The 22,197-nt window shown below is 56.0% G+C and overlaps 1 protein-coding gene across 1 annotated transcript; it reads right to left on the bottom strand.

Moving 5' to 3' along the window:
• Positions 1–808: 808 nt before the first annotated feature.
• Positions 809–22,138, bottom strand: RABL6 (RAB, member RAS oncogene family like 6). The gene is made up of 15 exons (XM_055328723.1): positions 21,778–22,138; positions 13,775–13,909; positions 12,218–12,265; positions 10,809–10,861; positions 10,090–10,181; positions 7,840–7,980; positions 7,377–7,482; positions 5,666–5,769; positions 3,944–4,248; positions 3,601–3,751; positions 2,728–2,943; positions 2,416–2,653; positions 2,059–2,230; positions 1,575–1,630; positions 809–1,494 (listed from the first exon to the last, which is right to left on the bottom strand). Exons 1-15 carry the CDS (start codon positions 21,905–21,907, stop codon positions 1,294–1,296), a joined length of 2,148 nt encoding a protein of 715 aa, XP_055184698.1. The 5' UTR covers positions 21,908–22,138; the 3' UTR covers positions 809–1,293.
• Positions 22,139–22,197: the final 59 nt, after the last annotated feature.

Genomic DNA, 22,197 nt, shown 5'->3' on the forward strand with positions numbered 1-22,197 from the left:
CTGCATCTGGGTGGGTGGAGGGCTGGTCTGTACATGGTCCACTTGCCAACCACGTGGTAACCTCCATCCTCTGGCCCTCTAGCCCCTCCCAAGCAAGACGCTGAGCCTGGGCACAGTCTGACTTGGCAGAGGATTGATTCACAGATGCCCTTGGCTCCCAAGGGCAGGACCCGCCCTGTCGTAAATCCAGTAGATCTAGGACCCTGAGCAAGTTCATTTTGTCAGCCTGGTCCCCACCTCTAGTGGGCTCCACTTGGGCAGTCCATCTTGCAGGTTGTGGGCTCAGGGAAGTCCCTAGGGTGTCAGTTTAGTGCCTGGCCCCCAGCCCAGTGACAGTTGCCCTGCAGCCTCTAGGGAGCAGACTGTGTAGTGTAGGCACAGGAATTGGGTAAGGGGAAGCTTTCAGGCCTGAGGGGAGGCCTAACTACCACCTCCACCCTCCCTCCGTGGGCCTGGTTCTCATGGCAACAGTGGGTGGTGGGTGGGGGCTGGGCCCTACTGGCAGCTGGAGGGGGCAGGGTCTGCAGGGAGATGCTGGGTGGAAGCAGGGAGGGGAGGCATTGAGGACCAGATGGAAGAGCAGGGGCCAGTAGAGCAGACTTGCACTTGCCCTAGGGGGGCTGGGACAGGGGTGCAGGGCAGTGGTGATGCTGGGCAGCCTGCACACACAGGTCACCTGGAGTGGGCCTGCTGGGAAGGCCTCTGCAGACCCCCTCCCTGGACCACATGGGAAAGAGCAGGGAAGTTGAGGACAGCCCAGCCCTCCCCGCCCCCCACCAAGCCTTACAGGGAGAAGTACACACAGACACTCAGTAAAACAGGAGAGCTTTATGGGTGGAGTGTTGAAGGAAAACGAGAGCAAACAGTGAGGGCCTCCTGGCTGGGTCAACAGCAAGCCCTGCGCAGTGCAAAGCTGGACCCCAGGCCCGGGAAGAGCCCGCCCGGGAGAGGCGCCAGTGCTGCCTGGCGTCTGACCCCCATGCCGGCAGGGGCAGGAAGCAGGGCCCACCTGGTGTGCAGGGGGCCTGGGAGAGCCAGTGCAGCGGGCTGGGGGCAAGCAGGAGCCAGGCCAGTGACGAGGATGTGCCCCGCCCTGTAAACAGCCTTGCGGCCTCCTGGGCCTCAGTCCCATCCCTGAGAAGCGCTGGGGGGCCCTGCAGCCTGCAGAGCCCCGCCCACTGCCCGCTGACCCCCTTCCTGCAGGCAGGCCCAGCAGCTCCAGTGAGTGGCAAGTGGGCCTGTGGCCCATCCAGCACAGGTGGTCAGCGGTGCAGGCAGTCAGCAAGGCGAGGCCTACAGCTCCTCATAGTCCCCACCCCCGCGGAGGTGGCCGCCAGGGGCAGCGCCCCCCAGGAAGGCCTCCAACTCGTCCCCTGCTGTTTTCTCTGTCCTCTCGGTGCCCCGGGGCCGCCGCCGCCGCCGCTCCTGCCTGCCCTCCTCCCTGTCCCGGCTCTTCTTATGCTTGCCCTTCTTCTTCACAGCCTTCTCTTCCTCCTGGGAAAGGGGCACTTCAGGTTGGGGGGGCCCTGGGACCCCGCGCTGCCTAGTGGGCACCTAGGAGGCAGGGTGCCTACCTCTTTGCTTTTCTTCTTCTTCTTCTTCTCTTTCGTGGGAGGCTTGCCCTCCTTATCTGTGGAGATAAGACAGCACGTGCCTGAAGCTCCTGGGGAGGTGTGGGGAGGGGTCCCCCTGGCTGCTGGCACCACCCAGAAGAGAGACTGTGACACCACGGCCTCTGCTCGGCCGGGAGCACATGCTGGCCTGCAGGCAGACCTTCAGCCCCAGCACGAGCCTGGGAGGGTCCTTTTCTTTGCATTCTGGCGACAAGCAACTTCTGGGACATGTCTCTGGTGACACTGCTCGTTGGGGCGAGCTAGGCTCAGGGGATAGGGAGCATGTGGCTGCCCGGGGCCACATAGCACCATGAGTGTTCCACAGGCCTATTGACCATGCAACTTTTCCCGGGGTGGCTGGACTCAAAGTACACACTGCCAAGCCCCCATATGGCCCTGATGCACTCAGCCAAGTGCCCCCAGCCCACCCAGGCCCCCAAAGTACCTTCATCGCTGATATCCTTGTGGCTAGTTTCTGCCAGTCCCAACCCAAAGAGGTCCGAGTCATTCTTCAGTCTGAAGGAGGCCACAGGGGGCTTGGGGAGTGGCGGGGGCTGGGCAGGAGCAGCATCCTCATCAGTTTCCTCTGAGAGGTCCTCTCGCACCGGGAACTCGTCCTGCAGAAGAGTGGGCAGGTTGGGTGGCTGGTGCCCTGTCATGGGACCCTGTAGGACGGCTCCTGCATCTCTCAGGCAGGTGACAAGCCTGGGGTCCGGGTGGCCAGCAGGGTCCGTTGTGGCAGCCAGGACATGGCAGCCCCTGTGCTGTGCAGTCACCGGAGTGGGCCCCAGACCCTCCTCACCGCTCTCCGTTGAGGGTCTGAGTCGCTCTCGAAGTCAGGGTCATCCATGACAAAGGACAGCATCTGGGCGGCAATGGGCCCCTCAGGGTCACTCTCTGATGACGCTGCCTGCTCCTTCTTGCCCTCTTCATGGCCTCCAGAGGGGCCTTCAGCGGGGGATTTGCGGGTGCTTGGCTGGTGGGACTCTGCAGCCCTGGGAGCCATACCCCTGTGCAGCCTGGCAGCTTTTGTGGAGGGCCTTTGGGACAAGGGAGAAAGAAGTCAGGGTGCCCTTGGCTGCCACCACCCCCAGGGTGGATCCCATACACATACCGTTTGGTCTCTGGCTCAGAGCACTTCTGGGGGATGGGGACAGTGGCCTTGGGGTGCCCTGCCACCTTCTCTGCTTCCTCCTCACTGGAAGAAGTGATGTTTTCCTTGTTGATGGGGCCCACGGGCAGCAGGGGCCTGCTAGGTGGCTTATCTTCAATGTCCACATCATCCTGGAAACCTGCTACCAGTGGGTTCCCGCCCGGGGCCTCCTCATCACTGCAAAAGAGAGTCAGGGGGTCAGAGGTCACGGGGGGGGCGCAAAGAGCCCCCTCCCCACCCTGAGCCCCAGACCTGGGGCACCCATGGGCACTGGCCGCAGGGCTGCTCTATCCTTGGCACTCAGCATGTGTGGGAGAACAGACAGCAAGGGGGACCTGTCCAGGACCAGAATAGGTTTTGGGGGCCCTCTGCAAAGGGAACCCGCTGGTATGGCAGACATGGCATAGACTGTGGGGGGCGAGGTGGGGCCAAGGAGATGGATGGAGATGCTGCCACACAGCAGAGTGTGTAAAGTGGGTGCCCTTTTGCCCCCGGGTGGGGTGCGGTGCAGGGATGGGCTCAGCTGTCTGGGGGTGGGAGAGCAGCCTGGCGCTGGCCCTGTTCTGCTACTTTGCATTTCTGGAGGGACATGGGGATGCTGGAGACCAGCAGGTGTGCCCTGGGTATAGTGCAGGGGGGTATGCACTGCAGACACCCAGGAACTGGTGATGAGGGAGCAGCAGGGGTGGGAGGCCAGGCCTGAATGCTGGTCCCTGTGTCTTGCCTGGCCCAACCCCTGGTTCAAGCAGGCTTCTTCCTGGGGTGCAGGCCTTCAGGGAGTCCTTCCCTCTGTCCCCTTGGCTCACCCATGGCCCACCTGGCCTCTGCCCTTACCTGTCACTGTCCTGTGGGAGCTTAGCTCCAATTCTCTTCTCATTCTGCTGGGGGCCATTGTCATCCAGGAAGCTGCGGTCAAGGCCTTCTTCAGGAACAAAATCCTCCACGTTCTGGACTTTCATTGGGGCCTCTGGGACTGAGGCTGGCTCTGTGGACAGCAGAAGCCACTTCCCATGTGTCCAGTGCCCACTCCTGCCAGGCTCAACACAGGCTGTGCCCAGGTGACTGGGCTGTGGGGTTGCCTGCCAGGAGGGAGGAGGATCCCAGCCCAGTCTGCAAGCTCCCAGGGCCAGAGAGACCAGGCGCTCCCGCCGTGGGCCACTCACACTCCAGGGCTCACCTGGGGCTGAAGGGGCTGCCTCAGCAGCTGGTGAGGTCCCAAACAGCCTGGAGATGATGCTGCGCCGTGGGGCAGGGGCTGCAGGGGGCAGTGGGGCCTCCGTGGGGGGCAGGGGACAGGGGCAGGCTGAGGGGGTGTGGAGGGGCATCTGTGGGGCTGGCTGGGGTGTGCTGGGGCTGGAGCTCCCTGTGGACACAGCGCTGGGAGGCACTACCGGAGACTGGGAGCCTGAGGATGGGCTCTGCCCGTTGGCTGCCAGTGGGGACGCGTGGCCACGGCTGCGTGCCTCCATCATCTCAAGGAAGCTGGGGGAAACAGAGCAGGCAGTGAGTAACCACCTTCCCCTTGGTCTCCTCTCTAAGAGCAGGGTGACAGCAGTGTCCTGGTCCCCAAGCTCCTCAACCTCACACCTAATGGGCTCCATCACATCAAGCCGGGTGTCCCAGAAGGAAGGGGCTAGTGAATGCTGACGGGCAGGCTTGGCAGCTCCTCATCCATCAGCACACATGGGACCTGCTGTGGAGAGGGCCCCAAGCCCCTTTCCCAGCAGTGCTGCCTTCCTCTCGCAGCCTGTCCCAGGGCTGGCCGTGGGGCACGTATGGAGAGGAGGCTCCAGGGGCCATCTCCCTAGGGGGCAACATGCCGGCCAGTGCCACGTACCCAAGCTTATAGAAGCTGGGCATTCCTAGGATGGGTTCCACAGCAAGGGTGGTGCTCACCAGCCAAGCAGCCTACATGCAGGAAAACTCACTCCCCCAGAACCATCTACTAGTTCCAGAACCAACAAATGACCCTGGCTCCAAGGAGACCCAAAGGCCCTCTGCAAGTCCCTCTGGGGACAGACCTGTGGGGGTTGGCAGCCCCCCCCAGCCTACCCCCCCCCCCAGATCTCTGACATTTAGGTGCTCTCTATGGGAACCAAATAAAATCTAAGATGAACTTGCCCTTACGGGTAGTTTGGCCTCCACCTTCCTGAAAGGGAGAGTACCTCCCCGGGAGCCGTGGAGGGCAGACAGGGCCCCCAACTCTCAGTGCCCCTGGGACCCTGAGTAGGCAGTGCCCAGGCCTGCCCAAGGGCTGCTCACGACCCACCTGGAAGGCTCCATTCCTAGCCTGTCTAGCAGACCCTCCCAAGGTTAAGTAGCTCTCTGAAGACCCACTGTACAATGGCAACAAGCTGGGAGCCCAAACGCAAAGGCCTGGGAGCCAGTGTCAGCAGGGCCCGAGGTGGACCCTTGGCCTGGGTCAGCCGAGCCCCAGTCGTGCCCATCAGGCTGGGGCCCCCTGGGTGCTGGTCAGGCCAGTTAAAGAAGGCCCAACTGCAGGGAGTGCCTGCTTCCCTAGGTGAAATGGGCACCACTGAAAATTCAAGCTGCTTATTCCGGACAAGCACTTACTTTCCTGAGTGTTGAAGGTAAAGCACCCTGGTGCAGAGAACAGAAAAGGCCGCAAGGGTGACCTCACGGTGAAGGCCACTTTCACCCCCTGCCTGGAGCAGCCTGGGTTCTCCCTGCCCGCATCTACGCTGAAATGCTGTGGGTTTTGGAGCAGCACACTAACACCCCCCCCCGCCGTGAGCTGTCCGCTCTGCCCAGGTGGGGGCACTCCTCATTGCTGTCTGCTGGGCAGAGTCCCCAGCTCAGAGGCCTCTGGAGTGAGGCCGCCTCCCACAGAGGTGGCCTGTAGGGCTGACCTCCAAGGGCCGCCCCTGGGCTGACATACATGTCATAGTTCTGGTCCTCCGTCTCCTGCTGTACTGACAGCTCCTCCAGTGTGGCGTCCACGTCCAGCTGGTTCGTCTCCAGCTGCCGGAGCAGCGTCTCCCTCTAGAGGAGGAAGCACAGACCCCTTCAGCCCTATGTCCTCACTTGGCCAGCCCTTGAGGGGTTCACAGCAGCTGAGCATCAGGGTACAGGGAGGCCACCTGGCCTTGGCCAGAGGGCTAGCGTGCCACCCAAGCAGCTCAGTGTGGCTCTAAGGGCATGGTCGGTGACGTGCGCAATACCTAGAACGACTGTACCCCTCCACACGTGGTGCCTCCAGAAGGGGAGGCAGCTCTGACATGCTAAACACAAGGCTCCCTGCTGCATCCTTCAGCATGCTGAGGGGAGCACACACCACCTCTGGGGCAGGAACTGGGCCCATACAGGTGCAGCAGCCACAGCCATGACCCACAGAACATTCTGCTGCTTCCTCCAGCATGGCCAGTGCAGACTGCCAGGTACAGGAAACCCGGGGTGTTCCCCTTGGGATTGGTGTGCTTGTTGTACTTGGGTAAGAAGCTACACAGGTCTAAGAGGGATGCACGCAACACCCGGAGCCCTGAGGGAAAGCAGGGTGCACGGGCAGCTGGCACCGCTGAGAAGTATGCCCGTACCAACCTCCCTCTGATGGAACTCGCCACCAACCACTCGGTCTGTGGGGCCTTTATTTCCTTCCAGAGAAAAAGACACAAGAGGAAAGACCACCACTCCCTGAGCAGGCCTGTACCCGTACTGGAGGAAGAATGGAAGCCACTGTGGCTGCAGAGGTGCCACAGGCCAGCATCCTGCTGACAAGACGTTGCCTGCTCCACTATGATGTGGCAAGAAAGGCAGGGGCCTCTGTGGTCTTCCCCCTGAAGATCTGGCCCATGTCAGACGGGCCTTGGATGGGGATACCTGAGATACTCAGCCCGAGCAGGCTCAGCAGAACGGCTATATGGAGGCCGGGGCTGGGCCTGGGAGGGAAACCTGGGGAATAGCCCTGCATCAGTTGGTACAACAACGCTGCTTCCAGACTTTGGAGAGAAGCACCATGGAAACCCGAGAGGCTGGCACCAGGGGAAACTGAGCAAGGGACCCAGGAGCCCTCTGTACCTTCTCTGTAAACCTAAAATCACTCTAAAGTAAGATGTTCAGAGAGAAGATGGAGCAGGCCAGTACTTGGGCTCAGACGGCTGTAAACCAGGCTCTGTGCTTGCACAGCAGGGGTGGGACCTGGTGGGGCTCTTCCTGTAGCTACACCTCAGAGGGGCCTGGGTCCACCTAAGGGCGGGCAGCCAGCCAGCCACAAGGAGCGGGGGCGTGCCATGTTCAGGGCATCTGGGGTCGGTGTGGCTGGAAGGGAGTAGGGCCCAGGCACCCACTGGTGTTCACCTCCAGTTCCTGCCCCGTTAGTCAGAAGTGGCCCAAGAACGGCATCTGAAGGATCCCTCTGTTCTGCAGCTGTGTTGGCGAAAGTTCTAGAACTTGGGTCTCAGGCTAGCCCAGTAGAGGGGATGGGATGGAGTGGGCCACCCTGCGGCCACCAACACCAGCACAGGAAGTCCTGACCATGGCCACAGTCCAGGTGAACTGCCGAGCAGCCCACTCAGGGCTCGGGAGGACGGCCCTGGGAAACCGAATGCCACTCGCTTCCCCACGCCATGGGGGGTGGGGGGGTGCGGGCTCACCTGAAGCTGCAGGAATGGGATGTTGAAGAATTTGTGAAGGTACTTTAGGCCAAAGCTGTTCTTCATGGAGGACTCAGCATAGCGGAAGTAGGAGGAGCCTGGAGGCCTGTTTGCAAAAAGAACAAGTGGGTCTGGAGGCTTGCTGGTTGGCAGTGGACAGCAGGGCGCAGCCCCTCTGGGCCAAGGCCACACCTGGGCCGGCTGCCCTCAGTGCCAGGGCCCAGCCCCCAGGGGACAGACTAGAGCTAGTGCCTCGCTGCCATCTGCCCCAACCCCCCTGTCCCTGCTGCAGAGAGGGACAGAGGTCCCTGCTCCCCCACCACCACAGGCCTGCTTGGTGCCAGGAAGCCAGCTGCCAGCCCTTGGTTCTGCTGTCCTCATTCCAAGACCTCTTTCAGGACCCTCACTGCCCACAGCATGGTCCTGGCCGGGGCTTTGTCCCAGGAGTGGGCCACCCACCCACCTGTCCAGGTTGTCGATAAAGTCACGCACGTCATCGGGCAGGATGACCCGGTGCTCGCCCATGTCACGGTAATTCCCCAGCACACACACTGGCACATGGGTAGGCACCTTGGGAAGCTCCCGGAGGATGTAGTTGAAGGTCCTTAGGAGGCACAGGTGGAGAGAGACGTCCTTAGTGTCAACTGTGAGACCCCCACGCCACCAGGTCGAGTGTCCTGGGCCCAGGACCCAGAGCACGTAGAGCACAGGTGCCGAGTGCCCACACCCTGTAGGACAGCCCTTGCTTTTGCCATTTTATCTCCAGTTCCCTTCCTGGGGGTCCCTCCGGTGAGGTGTCTTCGCACCCCCTCTGGGGCTGCAGTCCCTGGGGCTCCCCCAGGGCTTTTCCCAGGGCTTGCTGTCCAGCCCCCCGGACCCACAGCTGCTGCTCTCAGATGGCACGTCAGGGAATCACTGACGGGCATTGTGAAGGGTGTCCGATCCAGAGACGGCCAGTGGGAACTGCAGACATGCACATACGCACGACAAACTGGGCTTTATTTTTGACTCACAGTCACTGGAAATGTTAACAAAGGGCCAACAGCGCCTGCCCTCCTGCCCTTGGGCCTTGTTCTGGCCTGTACTGTCCACTAAAAATGCTGGCTGACCCACGAGGGGGTTTTTGTTTGCCACAGCAAGGATCTAGACAGACTGGCACCACCTACAGGGAGTGTTCTCAGGTCCCAGGCCGTCAAGAAATGGCCCAGCATCTGAGCACCAGGAGGCTGACCCACATGTACCTTTCTTTCCCTAGGCCAGAGTTGCTCTGTGCAGCCCACCTGCTCCTGTAGTCCTCCTGCCTTCAGTGATGCCAAGAACCTGCCTGAAGCTGAGCAGCTGCTAATAGCGCCTGTAGCAGATTCTGTGCAGGAAAAGCCACCTCTAATTCCCCGGCTGAGGGGACCACTGTAGCTCATATGGGAGAAGAGCAGGTCATCCCTAGTGTTGACCCCAGGAGAGTGGGGTGGCTGCCTCTCGTATAGGCATGACCATGCCACAAGGGCTATGCTGCCTGCTGCCACCCAAGGGGCTCTCCTGCTTGTGCTGGTGGGCAGCCCCTGCCCCCGAGGTGGGCCAGTGGGAGACCCCGTCAGATCCCTCAGATTTGAACCCTGTGGGCATTCTCAGGGTTAATGAGTGAACGCATGGAAGGCTGACGCCTGCAACTGTGCGTGAGTCTATTCTTGGATAAAAGCGGCGTCTATACAGATAAGGTAAAAAGATCCCAGTGTTCTGAAAACAGAAGTCTGTACGTGGAACACCCGGAGGAAAACCTGGCTGGCTCCTACCAAACAACACCCGTGCCAGCTTCTGATGGCAGGATCAATTTTGCTACGGTGAATGTGGACTACATATGCAATAATAATAAAAAAAAACCCTTTAAAAACAGACTGAATATGGGAAAATGGAGTAGAGGCCCACAGGCCATTTCTAAATCAGGCTTCTGTCAGTTCCTCCTTCAGCATCTTTGAAGACATTCATTTCTGGCAGCAGGCCTGAGGCCGTGGTTCCTGGAAAGGCCTGCGGGGGAGGCTGGTCCCCACTGGTATAGGGCCTCCACTCCTGGTGGTCTCAGCCAGCAGCTACCTGGCCAGAGCAACACCCCTACACCTGCATACTGTGCTTCTGCTTGGGGGGGGGGGGGAGGGAACACTGGCGCCAGGCAGGCCTGGGGAATCAAGTGTGTCCCATCTTCCCTGGCAGACCCCACTTGACACATGTCATGTTGCCCACGTGACTCCATGAGGAGGGGCCCCTTGGGAGCTGGCACCTGGCCACCCCCACGTTCACACCCCTGCGCCTTGACGTAGTCTTTCCCTGGGATCTTAGCTGAGTCCCCTTAGTCAAAGAACGTCAGAAGTGTCTTGGGGAGCCCCAAACAAGTGGCCGCTTGGTTCTGCATTGTACTTTCAGGAAGGGCCACAGGGCTGTGGAAGGTGTGCCCCCTGCTGCAGTGCTGTACCACCTTAGCCCGCCGGCACCTGCCACATGTTCCCCGTCTGTGCTCATGGACCTCCCCAGAGATGGCCGGGCCTTGGCCTCCATGTGGCTGAACTGCTGGCGTGCACGATGCCCAAGAACAGCCTCTAATTGTGTGGCACCAGCAGTGACCAGCAGGCATCACCACAACCCTGACAGACCACTGGGGTGGCGGTCCAAGTGGCAGAGTACTAGGAGCCTCGATGGGCATTTCCAGCCAGCGCCCCCTTACCACTGCTTGGTGATGTCGAACATCATGACCACCCCATTACAGTTCTTGTATACATCCAGGAACTCGGCGTCCAGGGCCATCTCGGACTCCACCTGGGGACAGGACACAACTGCCATGAGAGACAGTGCTCTGGTCAGGCTCCCACAGCTATGAGCCCTGTCTCCTGGGGAAGGCTGAAAAGGACTTGCACAACCCGAAAGATAACAGCCATTTTCATGTTGGAAAAAAACACGTGAATGAGACGATCTAGAGCTCAGGTCAGAAAACTTTGCCTAAAAGGGTCTAGCAGTAAACCATTCAGGTTCCAGGACCACATCAACTCTGCCCCTGATTTAGGGCCTTCTCCACTCACCAACCACATCCTACTTGTGAGCCTCACAAACTTCCCATCACTCAGAGGGCCAAGGTACATTCCAGACCTGAGGAAAGCACTTGCAGAGAACCTTCTAGAGCACAGAGACAGGTGACTGCAGTGCTGGGGGCAGTAGCAAAGGGTCACACAGAGGGCCAGACAAACCTGGACCACGTAGGAGGGGCCTGGCAGGTGTCACCACCAGCAGCTCAGGCAAGCCCAGCCATCCCAAAATACACCAGTAGGCAACACAGGGTACCATAAGGAGTGGGGCGGGCTGGTACCACTGAAATACCAGGGAGGGTCCCAACCCCCAACCTGGAGTGGTGGGCCCCATGGTGGCGGGGGGTAGGGGCAGCTTACCCACCTCCTGGGGATCATTCTCCACCTTCAAGCCATCACCTCGTCGTCTGCACTTCCCTTGTTAGGATGACAGACAAGGATTACAGGGGGAATCATGGCCCCGGGGGTGGGGACACTTCTTCCCCCCATCCTACCCACCAGCCCCCACCTCTGGTAGGTGCCACGTCCCCCACAGCTGGCACTCAAGCAACCCCACTGGTGGCAGGAAGCGACCACAACCTTACTGAGACCTCCTTGACAGCTGGAGCCGCTCTGTCCTAGCCAGGAAAGAGACCTTGATGGGTTGCTATAGTTTGGCCTAAACTGGAAGGTGCCGGCAAGTACAGCAGGGCTGCTCAGCAAGATGGTCCTAATGTCCCCCCCATTTCCTTCCCTGATTGATGGAGTGCTCAGCCCAGCCTCTCAGGTGCTGCCCTTGAGGCCAGGGATGCTCCCAGGCCTCCCAGGCTGGGCCCAGGCCCTGAGCACACCAGCAGCTGGCACTGCTCTAGGGGCTCCTGAGCCGTAAAGAGCTCCAGACCATCCTTGTCACCTCCCCTCTATCTCTGAGATACTTCTAAGGGAGAAGGAAGGGCTGTGTGTCACCCTGGGAATTCTAGGTCCCTCCATCTTAGGAATAGCCTGGGCTAAACTAAGAAAGCCCTTCCCTCCCCACACACTAGGTTTATTTAAAAACCTGCTACTGCTGGTCTCCACAGCTTCTTTCTGACCCTCTGGCCACCTTCAGAGCCCTGTGAGCACAGCGGGCATCCCGGGTCAGCAGGGGCTGGCCATACGCACCCTCCCGGGTGCTGCTCTGGGGCCACAGGACAGTACCTCCAGCACCACCACGGGATCCCTGCTGTAGTCGTCCTTGCGTGTGGTGGGTGGGCTTTGTGCCTCCCATAGGCAGAAGCAGGACATGCCAGTGATCCCCAGGGTGGCAATGTGTCTCTGCTGCACCACAGCGCATTCCCACCAGTGACAACCTAACACGCTCACGGGAAGGGGCCCCATCCCCCCAAGGGCTGGTGGCTTCGGAAGCCAGCAAGTTGGTTCTTGGCTCAGGGCCCGGGGACACTGCGCTGACAGTGCTGCAGGAAAGGCTCCTGGGACAGGCCCCACAGGCCCCTGGGTTTGGAACCCTCCTCCTCTGCCAGCCCCTGTGAGTTCCCCACTGCCAGGCGCTGTCTCAGTGGGTCAAACACGCATTTAAACAGCAAAGGCCATGGTCCTGACTGGTCACTGCTGTGCATCCGCCTCCTCTGCCCCGGATGCAGGAGGGAGTTGATCTAAGACCCAGAAACTAAAAGGAACAGCACAGACCCAGGCCTCTAACAGCCTCTGTGAGCGGCCCTTCTGTCGAAAGACCCGAGACACAACACGGAAGGAAGCGTCGGGAAAAAGTATTCATGATAAAAAGATACGACTCACCTTTGTCAACTACATCCCAGACTTCCACCTTAACGATGTCATCAGTGGCTAAAATGGGGGAAGACATGAAGATTAGGGTCCACCACCACCTTTGACCTTCTGGTCACACTCAGGCTCTTAGGGGCTGTCCAGGAGTTGCTGCGTTCCACTCTTCACCAGGTGGGTGGGGCTCCCCACCAGCACCGTCTCCAAGGACGCCTCACACCCACCCATGGCCTCTACACAAATGGCAGCCTCTCCCTCTCCCTGCCCCCGGAGGACAGCAAGGTGCATCACTGTTTTAGGCTTATGCTCAGGCTGCAGTGAACGGCCCTGGCCCATTCTCAGCTGACCTACCCTCCATTTCCTGCAGGTGTCCTTGGGACAGGCGGGTCCCTGGCCGGGTCTACACAGCCAGGGTACCCTGTGTAGGTGCACCCAGGGAGCAGGCTCTGGCCTCTCATCAGTGACCAGCCTCGACTGTGTTCCAGTCTTTCTCAGAACTGCTTGTCTTTCTGTGCTTTTTCTTTATAGAAAGGAGACCCTTAGCCCTTCTTCAGTGATTCTCACCAGGGATGGACGTCAGGACCCAAGGCCTGCACTATGTCTCCTCGTGGTGGGTCTGAGTGCTAGGCTCATCCCTCCATCCTCAGGATTCTGAAGGGACAGGTGGGGAACTGCCATGCTCCTGTCCCTAAGCTGAGGGGCACAAGAGCACACTGGCACTACCAGCTTCACCTCAACCGGGAGGGGGTGTCATGGGAGGTGGCCCTAAGGCTCCATCAGCTCCAGCTGGTGAGCTGGGGTAACACTGGTCCAAGCAGCTGTCCTAGGGTGTGGCTGGGCCATCACTCAGTGGGAATCACAACTTCTACAGGCCTCATGTGCCCTACTGTTGACAACTCCATTTTTTTTTTCCCTAGTAAAAAGGAATGTTTGAAACAGTTTAAAGGACTTTTGCTTTCATGAATTCTGGACATGGAAAATAACATCCACTGCTCATGGGGCTGCCACAGTGACAGAAGAGCAACAAGGCCTGCTGCTCCCAGCTGCAACCGGGGACTGTGAGGCGCATCCCACCCATGAAGTGGTCTTGCAGATGTAAAGCGTAGAGGCTCTAAAGGACTGAGGGGTCCCTCCTGCTGGCGGAGTGCATGTGGGCCTGGCGCAGGTTGTAGCGGAAGTACCAGCCTACCAGGCTCTTAGGTGTTTAACCTGGAACTTTCTGCCGTTGCTGGTCTCTGGAATTGAGCTGGTCTTTGGCACAGCTCCCTATGTAGAGCCCCCACCACTGCCTGGGATGTTTCTCTGGACAGGGTCCCGTGGGAGAGGGGTTCCGGGGCAACTCAAGGGCAGATTTAATGGGCACCCCCATGATAGCACCTTGGAGTTCAAGGAGGCTCCCTCCTGTCTACAGGGTTTCCGTGGTGACACCACAGCCGGGGAAGGGTCTCTAAGGAGCCAGGCCTGGGGAGAACCAATGAAAGCCCCCACTGCACAAGGGGCACGGGCTTGCACTCCAGCTCTGCCTCTTGCCTGCCCCGTCCCCCCACCAACACACACACACCCCGCCCTCACTTTTGTAATTCCAGTGGATGCTGGTGACCTGGATCTCCTGTGTGGGGATGTACTCCTCCACAAACTTCTTGCCCTGCAGCCGGTGCCATAGCGCCGTCTTGCCCGTGTTCCTGTCTCCTCGGATCACTATCTTCACTGGTGAGGAAAAAGGATAGATTGGGTAAGCAAATCAAACCAGGGGCAAACTGTAACTTCACCAATGGAGTCCATATGCCACACAGGTTCTCCTTCACACAGAGCATGGCCTATATGGCTGGTGAGCAGGGACTGAGCCGAGTGCTGGGCGTGGGCTGGCTGGGAAACCCCTGAGGGGCCGAGGCCCCTGCTCTCCCTCCCTGTTCCCCAGAGGGCCCCGAAGGCATTTCCTCCCTGGCTGATGAAGTCAAACCCCGCTCAGACTCTGCACCTGCAAGAAAGTAGCCTCCCCTGGAGCTGGATGTCCTGGGAACCCCTGACTCACACAGTCAGAGTCAGGCCGCTGGAGAGGTTGGAGGCTGGTTTCTCAGTCAGCTCCCTAGATTTCCATAGCTTGCTCCTAACCTACTTTTTCATAGCCCTGGTATTTTTAGCACACAATTTTGCAGAGCACCACCATTTTCAAGGCCACACATGTGGGGTTACAGCAAAGCCAGTATTCTACTTGCTGCACATGAGTTTACATAGTGCCCTTTTTGCTGAGTGTGTACATGTGGCAGTGAACCAGCCTGCAGGCAGCAGAGTACATGGACTCTGGGCAGGCCAGGACCAACTCCCGCAGCACCGTGTAGTGGGATATACTTCCAGCCGCCTCTGGGAGATGGCACAGGGTTCAGTTTAAGAGTACCACAGTCTGGGGGATCTGGGGGATCCCTGGGTGGCGCAGCGGTTTGGCGCCTGCCTTTGGCCCAGGGCGCGATCCTGGAGACCCGGGATCGAATCCCACGTCGGGCTCCCGATGCATGGAGCCTGCTTCTCCCTCTGCCTGTGTCTCTGCCTCTCTCTCTCTCTCTGTGACTATCATAAATAAAAAAATAAAATAAAATAAAATAAAAAAGAGTACCACAGTCTGGTTTGTTCTAGAAAGATGAAGAACAGTCAGGAATGCTATGTAGAGCCAGGGGGCAGGGGCAAGAATGAGAGCAAAGTGGACTGTACCACTGCCGGCTGTGGCTTGAGAAGATGTGTGGGTGGGCAGCCTGTGGGGGGGCCTGCAATGGTCCTGGCCCCTCAGCAGGTGCACAAAGGAGTGGTGTGTGTGTGTGTGTGGGGGTGCTTCATGCCTTGGGGCTCGGGGAGCTGCCCTAGAGCCTGGTTTGGCCCCCCTGGCCATCCCCTCCTGGCACCCCCTCCTGCGCCCAAGGCCCTTATGTTCTCAAACACTCACTACTCCTCCTGTGAAACTAGGTCACATCAACCTCTTCCCATCTCATGCTCCCCGAGTCCCAGCTGTAGTCTCTGGACATGCTAGTTGTTCTTAACTGGAACCCCCCAGTCAGATCTCAGGGCCACTCTTCTTCCACCAGCTCTACCATCTCACCAGGTCGGATACAAGCCACTGCCCTCAAGGCCTGGGCAAGCCAGACTTGATTGCAGCCAGAAGCCAACACCCAGGAGAACCTGGGAGAAAGGTCAGGGCAGGTCTATGCTGTAAGCAGCTCTGGGGATGTCCTGAGTCACCATGATGAGCCTGAACACCCCGCAGGAAGTGTGCCAGTTTAGGGCAGTCTCCCAACAGGTGGGACCCAGAGAAGACACAGGGGCCTCTGTCCCTTTGCCTCGTTCAGTGAGGATGAGGTAGGCAGAGGCCATGTGCCGCTTACCTCCCTGGAGGCAGCAGGCTCCTGTCCCCAGGAGACCCCTGGCCAGGCTGAGGGCAGGAGGATAAATCCACAGCACCAGGCCCCAGACCATCCTGACCACAGGCCAGGATTGCACTCTTTATTCTCTGGATATCACTAGTCATGTTATTGTTTTATGGTTGTAGTTTCTTACTTTCTCTTAGCTTTCCAGAGACAAGTTCCTTTTCTTTCTTTTTTTTAAGATTTTATTTATTTATTCATGACAGACACAAAGTGAGAGAGAGGCAGAGACACAGGCAGAGGGAGAAGCAGGCTCCATGCAGGGAGCCGGACATGGGACTCGATCCCGGGTCTCCAGGATCACAACCCAGGCTGCAGGCGGCGCTAAACCGCTGAGCCACCGGGGCTGCCCAGACAAGTTCCTTTTCCAAACTACTAGGTCTTTTTGTATAGTCTTCAAATTCCTACTTATATTTTCAAACTTTTCTTTTTTTTTAATTATTTTTTTTAATTTTTATTTTTTATTTATGATAGGCACACAGTGAGAGAGAGAGGCAGAGACATAGGCAGAGGGAGAAGCAGGCTCCATCACCAGGAGCCCGACGTGGGATTCGATCCCGGGTTTCCAGGATGGTGCCCTGGGCCAAAGGCAGGCGCCAAATCGCTGCGCCACCCAGGGATCCCTCAAACTTTTCTTATTCCTTTGAACATATTATACTTACTTTATTTGTCATTGAAGCATAGTTGATGTATAACATGTTAGTTTCAGGCATACAACATACTGGTGTGACACCACCCTATGGGCAGCTACCATCTGCCACCAAAGTTGTTACAATAGTGACTGTGTACTGACTTGACATTCTGTGAAACTTAACATCTCCAGAGGCCAGGGTCTGATGTTTGCTGTGTCTGCTGGATCCTGCTCTGGGTGCTTCATTTCCTGGGTTTCCTGATCTTCCACTGGTAGCTCATCATTTCTTGGAACTTTACCTACAGGGTCCCGCTAAGGTCGCGGTTGAAGCTGCATTCATCAGAAGGCACCTGTAACATTTCTGCCTGCTGTCTAGAACACTAACCACCTGGGGAGACCTTAAGTAAATTTTCCACCTGCGGTTTTTAAGACCACATTGATGATTTTAAGGAAAACCCATGGGGCAGTCATCCATGGGCTTACCAGAGACCTGGCTTTATGCAGGAACCCCTGGGAGACGCCCTTCTAGAATGGGTTCAGCTGTTTTTCTTCCTGCTCCAACCAGATACCACCTGCCAGGGTCAGGCAGATGCCCTCAGGGTGAAGTTAGCTTCACAGCTGGCTTCCCTCCCAGTATTTACTCCCTTTTGCTTTTGAGAAAAGAGCAATGAACACCTGTACAAACTTTATTAAGTTCAAGAACTGTGTGATACACTGTTTTTCTAAATGCTTTATTCAAACATTTAAAATGGTTTTAGGGGAAGGGCTGTTCAGGTTATCAACTTCACACATGGCTAGAAATGGAGGTTGAGGACGGTGGTAAAGAAGCCATGAGTGGTCAGCTTCCTACACCTAAAAGTGTCCCAACAAAGGGAAAATTTAGTAAATTTGATTTTATGTTAATTTTTTTTCCCTGAGGAAGGGCACATATCTGCCCCTCCCCACTTTTATTTTTCCTTGTGCTGGGATAAATTCCATTTACCAATGGAAAAGCTCAATGGAAGTGGGAAGTCTTTGCCTTGGTCTGGATTTTAAAAGAAACGCTTCCTGTCTTATTAGTACATGCAAATGCAGGGTTTTTTTTTTTAAAGTTTTTATTTATTTATGATAGGCACACAGTGAGAGTGAGAGAGAGAGAGAGAGAGAGAGAGAGAGAGAGAGAGAGTCAGAGACACAGGCAGAGGGAGAAGCAGGCTCCATGCACTGGGAGCCCGACGTGGGACTCGATCCCAGGTCTCCAGCATCGCACCCTGGGCCAAAGGCAGGTGCTAAACCGCTGCGCCACCCAGGGGTCCCGCAAATGCAGGTTTTGATGGACACCTTTGAACAAGTAAAAGAAGTTCCCTCTGTTCCTGCTTTGTTTAGAAGTGGGTCTTCTCCGGGTGCCTGGCTGGTTCTGTCAGTGGAGTGTGTGACTCTTGATCTCGTGGTTGTGGGTTTGAGCCTCATGTTAGGTGTAGCAATTACTTAAAAATAAAATAATAAAAAAAAAATAAATAAAATAAAAATAAAATAAAATCTTGGGGCCCCTGGGTGGCTCGGTGATTGAGCATCTGCCTTCTGCTCAGGGTGTGATCGCAGGGTCCAGGGATCAAGTCCCCCATTGGGCTCCCTGCAGGGAGCCTGCTTCTCCTTCTGCCTGTGTCTCTGCCTCTTTCTGTGTGTCTCTGATGACTAAATAAAATCTTTAAAAAAATAAAATAAAATCTTAAAAAAAAAAAGCGGGTTTTCTCTTATCTTCGGTAAATTATGAATAGGTGTTGAATTTTATCAGACCCTTTCTCTTACACCTGCCTTTTCTCCTTGAGTCCACCAGTAAAGCACAGAATACATATATTCTGTTAATCCTTGAACTCCCGGAATACCCTACTTGGTCTCAGTGCAATGATTTGTTATGAATATTCTGATGATTTTCTAGATCTCATTTTTTAAGAAGATTTTATTTATTCATAGAGACAGAGAGAGAGAGAGACACAGACACAGGGAGAGGGAGAAGCAGGCTCCATGCAGGGAGCCCGACGTCGAACTTGATCCCGGGTCTCCAGGATCACAACCCAGGCTGCAGGTGGCGCTAAACCGCTGCGCCACCGGGGCTACCCTCTAGATCTCATTTCTTGACCTCTCACTAGATTATTTGGTCCGTGCTCACTGACGGGACTGGATGGTCACCCAGCCTTGTGTGTTGTCCTTCTCTGTTCTGGCACCAGCTTTACCAAGTGCAGGAAGCAAGCTGAGTGCCCTCATCTTCCATGTCATCTCAGTATGATGCTTGGCTCTCTGAACATAGTTTCTGTAGTTCTGTTTTTCTTTTTCTTTTTTTTCTTTTTTTTAGAGAGGGATCATGCGTACATAAGTGGGATAGGGGTGCTGCACAGGGAAGAGGGGGAGAGAATCTCAAGAAGACTCCCTACCCCGCCCTGGCGAGCACAGAGCCCAACACGGGGCTCAATCTCATGACCTGAGCCAAAATCATGAGTCAGACCCTTCACTGACTGAGCCACCCAGGCACCCCGATGTTCTGAACATTTCTAATGATGTGTCTAGCGATGTAAGTTTCTGAAACACTGGACTTGGACTTCTTGGAGTTTTATGTATTTCATGAATTCTGGAAAATCCTCAGTCTTTATTTCCTCCAATACTGCTTCTTCCTCATTCTTGCTATTCTGTCTGAAAGTCCTATCAGGCATGTGTTGGAATCTGCTTCATTTCTAGACTGCACATCTTTCTTCTGGGCACTAATTCTCTCTTTAATCTACTTATTATGCTGATTCACCTGTTTACTGACTTTTTTTTTTAAGATTTCATTTATTTATTCATGAGAGACACATAGAGACAGAGAGAGAGAGAGAGAGAGACAGAGGCAGAGACACAGGCAGAGAGAGAAGCAGGCTCCATGCAGGGAGCCCAACGTCTCCAGGATCACGCCCTGGGCTGAAGGTGGCACTAAACTGCTGGGCCACTGGGGCTACCCTGTATATAGACTTTTTAATTTTCATGACCATGTTTTTCATTCCAAGAGGTTCACTGGTTCTTTTTCAAACATGACCTGTCTGTTCACAATCCTGATGTAATCTTAAAGCTGGTTCCTTCTTACCCTGGAAAAATTCTCTTATCCTGAAACCTTTCAAAACTTTGAGTGAGAGAGTGCTTATGTTCATTTTTAAATTATAGCACAGAGGTCCACCTGGCCAGGTCTCTGGCTGTCCCAGCATTTGGAGGCTTTCTTTGTGAGGACTGCAGGCCTGAGCAAGGGCAATCCTGACAAGTTCCATTAGGTCTGGTGTTTCCTTACTCAGGAAGCTGCCCCAGTTAAGGCTTCTTCACCAAGTGGGGCTAATACATTGTGTCCAGTGGCAATAGAAAGGATAGACAAAGTCAGGTAACAGTCTTTCTTCCACTTTGAATGCAAATAACTTTCAAACTATAATTATGGCCCAGTATCTCATTCAGGTTTTGATGACACTTCTCATTATCAGAGCAATTTATAGGAAATGACCTGTCTGCCCTAGGACTAGGTTCTGTAAGAGACAACATCTACACTTGGACATCATCGGCTCTTGCCTATAGAAATCCTGAATCTAGGGCAGCCCGGGTGGTTCAGTAGTTTAGCGCCGCCTTCAGTCCAGGGCATGATCCCAGAGACCCACGATTGAGTCCCATGTCGGGCTCCCTGCATGGAGCCTGCTTCTCCCTCTGTCTGGGTCTCTGCCTCTCTCTGTGTCTCTCATGAATAAATAAATAAAATCTTTAAAAAAAAATCCTGAATGTATAATCATCAGATTGCTTGCTTGTCTCTTCTAAGTAGAATGTTTTAGAAAAATAAATAAAAGAAATCAGAAAGTTTCAAAGTTGCATACTGTTTAACTACAGGGAGACCTCCCTGTAAATGCAATTTCTCTCAATCTCATCCCCTTTCCTGCAGTTTTAGGGAATCATAACCTGTCCCCCAACTATCTGAGGCTGGGTTTACTACTCTGGAACAACTCTACTGCGCCACCCTCTTTATAACCAATCAAGGCTAGAGAATGTGGCCCTCAGGGAGTACACTCCTCAGGGAATGCTTTTCAGAAGGTGAAAAGTTTACAGTTTCCAGCTCTGATTTTCACAGGACTAGAATTAAGTTTAAAACAATACTATAAGTAATAAAGGTAAATAAGGGAATCTAAATGTAGACTTTGTAGATGCGTACAAGTATTTCAACTTACCATTCTCTTCTTTGAATGTGAGAAAAATACGTACAATAATTGTGAGTTGAATACAACTAAAACAACCTCTCTTTTAAAACCTGCACAGAGGGATCCCTGGGTGGCGCAGCGGTTTGGCGCCTGCCTTTGGCCCAGGGCGCGATCCTGGAGACCCGGGATCGAATCCCACGTCAGGCTCCCAGTGCATGGAGCCTGCTTCTCCCTCTGCCTGTGTCTCTGCCTCTCTCTCTCTCTCTCTCTATCATAAATAAATTAAAAAAAAAAAACCTGCACAGAGGTCTTTCCAGTTACGTTCTTCATCTTGTGCATGACTACTTGCAATAGGTCACCATAGAGACCAGAGGGCTCCCATTAAAGTAGCAAAGGGGGTTGGATGGGAGGGGTCCAAAAATCTTGTAGAAATATATGAAAATACTTGAAAGGGAACATATTAAAAGCAGAAAACAACATAAAAAGCCTTTAAATAATGCTAGGAAAGGGACAGCGAGATGGAAAATCTTAAAAGAGGTCAAGAGAACGGTTGGCGTCCAGGAGCTATGCAATTTACATAATTTATAGCAGGACTGGAAACGTTCTGGGCTCTTGGGGCATCTGAAAATAACTCCTCCTTCCCTCAGGGGGGGAAGAGAAGTCTCCTACAAGAAGTAAGAGTTTTTGGGCCTTCTGTGAGCTTTTTCCAAATATATCCTTTACAAATGCTTCTTTAAAGAAGGAGGGGGTGGGGCAGGAATATGTGGCGTAGATGATATTCCCTTCAAACTGCATAGAAGTCTACAAAGAAAAATCCCAATGCTCAAAGCACCAGGACTAGCTGGATCTCGGCTCCGGGGCAGGCTGTCACGTGGCTGACGGACGAGGAGGCCCCCCACCCCTCAGGCGTCACAGACCACAGAGCTCTCCCCACGTTATGTAAGAATCACTCTTAGACGAGGTTATCCGGGCCAATCCGGGCACCGCAGAACGCACCAGGAACCGCCTGCGCTAATTCTACCGTACAAGCTAAACGCACAGACTTCTTAGCGTGCCAGTATTCCTCGGGAAAGACCCACGGGTCAGAGGGAAACGCCACGGGCCGAGGGCAGCAACAACTCCCGATCCCAGTGAACGCCCCTAGGGTACCTGCCACAGGTAAGGGCTCAGCACATCTTCAACAGAGACCAACACGACCTGCCACATCCACCCACCGGCCGCGCCCCGGTCTCCGCCACGTCCCAGTCCCCGCGGCCGGACCTGCGGACCCCGTGGGGCAGCGCCCTCCTCAGCTCGCGCCCTCGGACCCCGCTGTCCACATTCCCCCGGCAGGAGCCCTGCGGCCCAGCCCGCACTCACTGTTGTACTGCACCCCCTTGGCGAAGCGCCTCTGCAGGGCCTGGTTCATGGACTGCAGCCCGGCGGGGATATTCTTGTCGCGGCCCGGAGCCTGCTCCGACCCCACCAGCTTCTTGAGCGCGGAAAACATCTTCCCGCTCCCACGTTCGAGCCCGGCGCGGCCCGCGAGCTCAGCGGCGGCGGCGGCGGCGGCGGCTCGGCGCGGATCGCACCATGTCCTGAGTCCCGGCGGCCGGGCGCCTGCTTTGAGGGCGGCTCGCGGGCTCAGCCGCGGCGGTTCCGCTCCGGCCCCCGCGACCCCCGGCGCGATCGCCCTCCGTCTGTCAGAACCGCCATCTTGGCGCTGGCTTGACGAGGCGCGCGGCTACGGGGTGCCGCGAGGGCCAAGACGATGCGCGCATGCGCGACGGGACGCGCGCG

Source organism: Nyctereutes procyonoides, unplaced genomic scaffold (assembly GCF_905146905.1).
Source record: "Nyctereutes procyonoides isolate TBG_1078 unplaced genomic scaffold, NYPRO_anot_genome, whole genome shotgun sequence".
Classification (NCBI taxonomy): Eukaryota; Metazoa; Chordata; class Mammalia; order Carnivora; family Canidae; genus Nyctereutes; species Nyctereutes procyonoides.

Bases quoted from the DNA above. Each gene is read 5' to 3' on its own strand.
- RABL6 (XM_055328723.1), bottom strand. From the start codon at position 21,907: ATGTTTTCCGCGCTCAAGAAGCTGGTGGGGTCGGAGCAGGCTCCGGGC. The intron at 7,483-7,839 runs GTGGGTGGGTGG...TTTTGCAAACAG, and splicing joins TTTATCGACAACCTGGACAG to GCCTCCAGGCTCCTCCTACT. The intron at 2,654-2,727 runs GTATGTGTATGG...CTTGTCCCAAAG, and splicing joins TCTGAGCCAGAGACCAAACG to GCCCTCCACAAAAGCTGCCA.